The sequence below is a fragment of the Humulus lupulus genome, chromosome 3, assembly GCF_963169125.1.
Source record: "Humulus lupulus chromosome 3, drHumLupu1.1, whole genome shotgun sequence".
Lineage (NCBI taxonomy): Eukaryota > Viridiplantae > Streptophyta > Magnoliopsida > Rosales > Cannabaceae > Humulus > Humulus lupulus.
In genome coordinates, this window is record NC_084795.1 from 45,929,056 (window position 1) to 45,932,742 (window position 3,687).

General features: G+C 30.9%; 1 protein-coding gene across 1 annotated transcript; it reads right to left on the reverse strand.

The window, feature by feature from the left end:
- Positions 1–1,576: 1,576 nt before the first annotated feature.
- Positions 1,577–3,379, reverse strand: LOC133824064 (protein FAR1-RELATED SEQUENCE 5-like). The gene is made up of 4 exons (XM_062256925.1): positions 3,119–3,379; positions 2,431–2,489; positions 2,045–2,353; positions 1,577–1,961 (listed from the first exon to the last, which is right to left on the reverse strand). The coding sequence occupies exons 1-4, from the start codon at positions 3,377–3,379 to the stop codon at positions 1,577–1,579; spliced, it is 1,014 nt and encodes a 337-aa protein (XP_062112909.1).
- Between the last annotated feature and the right edge of the window lie 308 nt (positions 3,380–3,687).

The window sequence follows — 3,687 nt, forward strand, 5'->3', positions numbered from 1 at the left end:
TTATTTTGTATTTTTAATGCTAAAAAATTTCAATATTAATTGCAAACCACAATTGGCATAGCCGAAATTAGGGTTTGTATATTAATAAATTTTACACATCTAATTATAATTTTTGAAATTAGGGTTTAGATAGTTGGTTATTGTCTTTGAATATGAAGAGGTGCATTTAATATTTAACATATATTCAATATTTAGTTGTTCAAACTAACTATTAGTGTAGGCCCTAATTATGCAAATGAATTAAATTTTCCAATTCTCAATACCATATTTATAATATTTGAAAAAAAATACAATAATTAACCCTATATTGTTGTAGCCGAAATTAATGATAAAAAATATATTTTTATATAATAATTAATTATTTCCTAAATGCTAGGATATATATAGTCTTTGAATCTTTCAATTTGAAGAGGTGCATTAACAATTCCCACTTCTCAATACCATATTTAAGATGTGCAATTATTTTGTATTTTTAATGCTAAAAAATTTCAATATTAATTGTAAACCACAATTGGCATAGTCGAAATTAGGGTTTGTATATTAATAAATTTTACACATCTAATTATAATTTTTGAAATTAGGGTTTAGATAGTTGGTTATTGTCTTTGAATATGAAGATGTGCATTTAATATTTAACATATATTCAATATTTAATTGTTCAAACTAATTATTAGTGTAGGCCCTAATTATGAAAATTAATGAAATTTTCCAATTCTCAATACCATATTTATAATCTTTGAAAAAAAAACACAATAATTAGCCCTATATTGTTGTAGCCAAAATTAATGATTACAATACAGAAAGTGTTTGTAAACAATTATACAAAAGACATCACTAATCATGGATTGATTTTTTTTCTTCTTCTTCTTCGAATGACCATTTTTCTTTGTAGTGGACTTTGGTTGCATAGGACAATTCCTTGAATCATGTCCAACCTCACCACAGTACTTGCAATGTAATAGCGATTTTTTTGGTTTTCTCTTCTTTGCACCTCTAGAGAATGATTTCGACAAATTGGATGTAGTTGGTCTGCCTTTTATTTTTTTAATCTGAGAGTCCAAAATATTATTAGGAAATACTCCTTCATCATTTTGAGGATGTTTTAACTCTTCATCTGGTGGCATTTTTTCCAATTCTGCATTCAACTCTGATATAACTTTCATAGCCTTTTGAAATGCTTCTCGCGATCTTGTAGCAAGGTACGGCGTGATAGTACTTTGTGTGGTTACACCACCGTACCTAGAATTTTCAATAACTTCAGGATGAGGACACTTTCTTTCATTACCTTGAGTTAACAGTTGAACTTCTTTAGCATCTTTTAGCCAATGTCTATTTACAAAACAAATTGGCAAACTTCTTCTCTCCAAATTCTTCAATGAAATAAAAATATTTCTTCATGGAATTCCTTTTGTCTCAAGAGAATAGCAATCACATCGCACATCATCCCCATCGTTGGAGATTAACACTTTGCGCTTTAATCCAGAACCAATATATTTTTTCACCAAACAAAGAGTGTAACCTGGTATCTTATCATCCTTTAGGACAATATAATTATCGCCACGCCGTATCTCCTTTCTTATCCTTGTAAAAATTCCCTTGTGAAAATTGAAGCAATTTCATCCTCCACACACGGCATAGTTGTCTGGTTCAAAACCGGTTCAGTCAAATTAGTTTTGTAGTGTTCTTTCATCTCGTTGAAATGTAACATAGATAAAGCATGGTCAAAGTGTCGTATAAACATCCACAATGGTATTTTATTTTGCAAATCTCTTTTCAAGAATGCATTCATAGATTCGTATCTACCGGTAGCAGTAGCTCCACCAAAATAAATACCACGAAGAAAAGTATCTGCCCACTGCTTTCTTGTGCCATATTGTGCTTCCACCCATGCATTTCCTGTCAATCTATATTTATTCACAGTCACTTTCCAATTATCCTCCCATTCTTCCTCCTTGTAATACCTATATTTTTGTAAAAAAGAAAAATATAAATATTTTCATATTATAATTGAGAGAATAAGATAAAACACCATTTAGTGTATTACCTGAAAATAAATTTCTTCAATTCTTGATGGAATGCTATATTGTGTACATGGTGCATTGCATTTTTTAGTATGTGCCATGAGAAAATACGATGTGGAACACCAGGCATAATATTATCCAGTGCTTTGTTGATTGCTTTGCAACCGTCCGTCAAAACTGCTGACGACATCTTACCACCCATGCACTCTAAAAATGTTTCCAATACCCAATCATATGTGGTCGAAGTCTCATTATCAAGAAGTGCAGCTCCAAACACACACGTTTTGTCATGATTATTAGACCCAAGTAGTATTACTATTGGCTTTCTGTACCTGTTGAACAAAAAATTAATATGATATTTGATATTTTACTAAGAAATCGATATAAGGTAAAAAAAAATTAAAAATACCTATTGGTTTTGTAAGTAGAATCAAAAGCCAAACAATCGCCAAATAATTGGTAATCAACCTGGGAAGTCCCATCAGACCAGAATAAATTTTTCAATCTATTTTCTTTATCTACATCATACTTGTAGAAAAACATGTTGTCCGGCCCTTTTTTTGCTTCGAGATAACCAATTGCTGTGGACGTGTCACAATCATCCTAAGTTGAATATTTTTTACAGATTCCCTTGTACAAGTCATCTTTAATACATCCCACATTTTCCCAACCTTCATGAACTTCTACCATGTAATTCCAAATTTGGGATGTCTTAATTCTGGCTCTCTTCATTGACATAACTTGTTCCCTCATCTCGTCCCTAAATATTCTATGAGATCTAAGAAATGGTTTTCACGAAAGAAGGAAAACTTATGGCTGTGGTGGTTATTAAAACACTTAGTAATCCAGTGGTTAGTTTCCCTATTTAAATTTATTCTAAACTCTGCATTACAACCCGTTCTTGTTAGAGCACGAGCTTCTTTACACCTATTATCAAGATTACAATATTTTTGTTCTCTAAAACCTTCGTTTGAACACACCCAACTTGTAATGTGTAAAATACCTTTTTTGTCCTCCCTCTTCAGTTTTTTTCTAACACTAAACCCCATCATTTTCGCATACAAAAAATAAAAAGATTCTGCTTGTTCAATACTTACAAACTCCTTCCCTTCGAAGTCCGAAAATTGAATATGTTCTGGTTCTTTGTCAATATCCAAAAATTGAAGCAAGCACCTCCATTGCGCAATATCAGGTTCGGTCCATTCTTCGTTAATGCCACATTCAACATTGTCTTCTGGTACATCTTCATCATTTGTCTCTTCCAAACGTGTTCCCCCAGCAGGGTCTACTTCATGTTCAGAAGATAAGGATTTTGTATCTTCTTGTTCAGCTTCAAAACCATTTTCGTAACTAGTCATTTCTCCAGCCTATTCCTTCTGATTTTTTTTTGAATGGTGTGTAGCACTATTCAATAATTTTTATATTTAAACTGATTATATTATTAAAATTGCATCAATTAATATAATTAGTGGGGTGATTGAAAAGTCGATGCTTATAAATTTTGAAATTATAATAGCATTAATTAATATAATTAGTGGGGTGGTTGAAAAGTTTATACTTACAAATTTCGAAATTATAATAGCATTTAATATAATTTTGCAATTTTGAAAATATGTATAAGTCCAATAATATTTCAAAATTTTCATTATAATTTTCGAAATTTTCA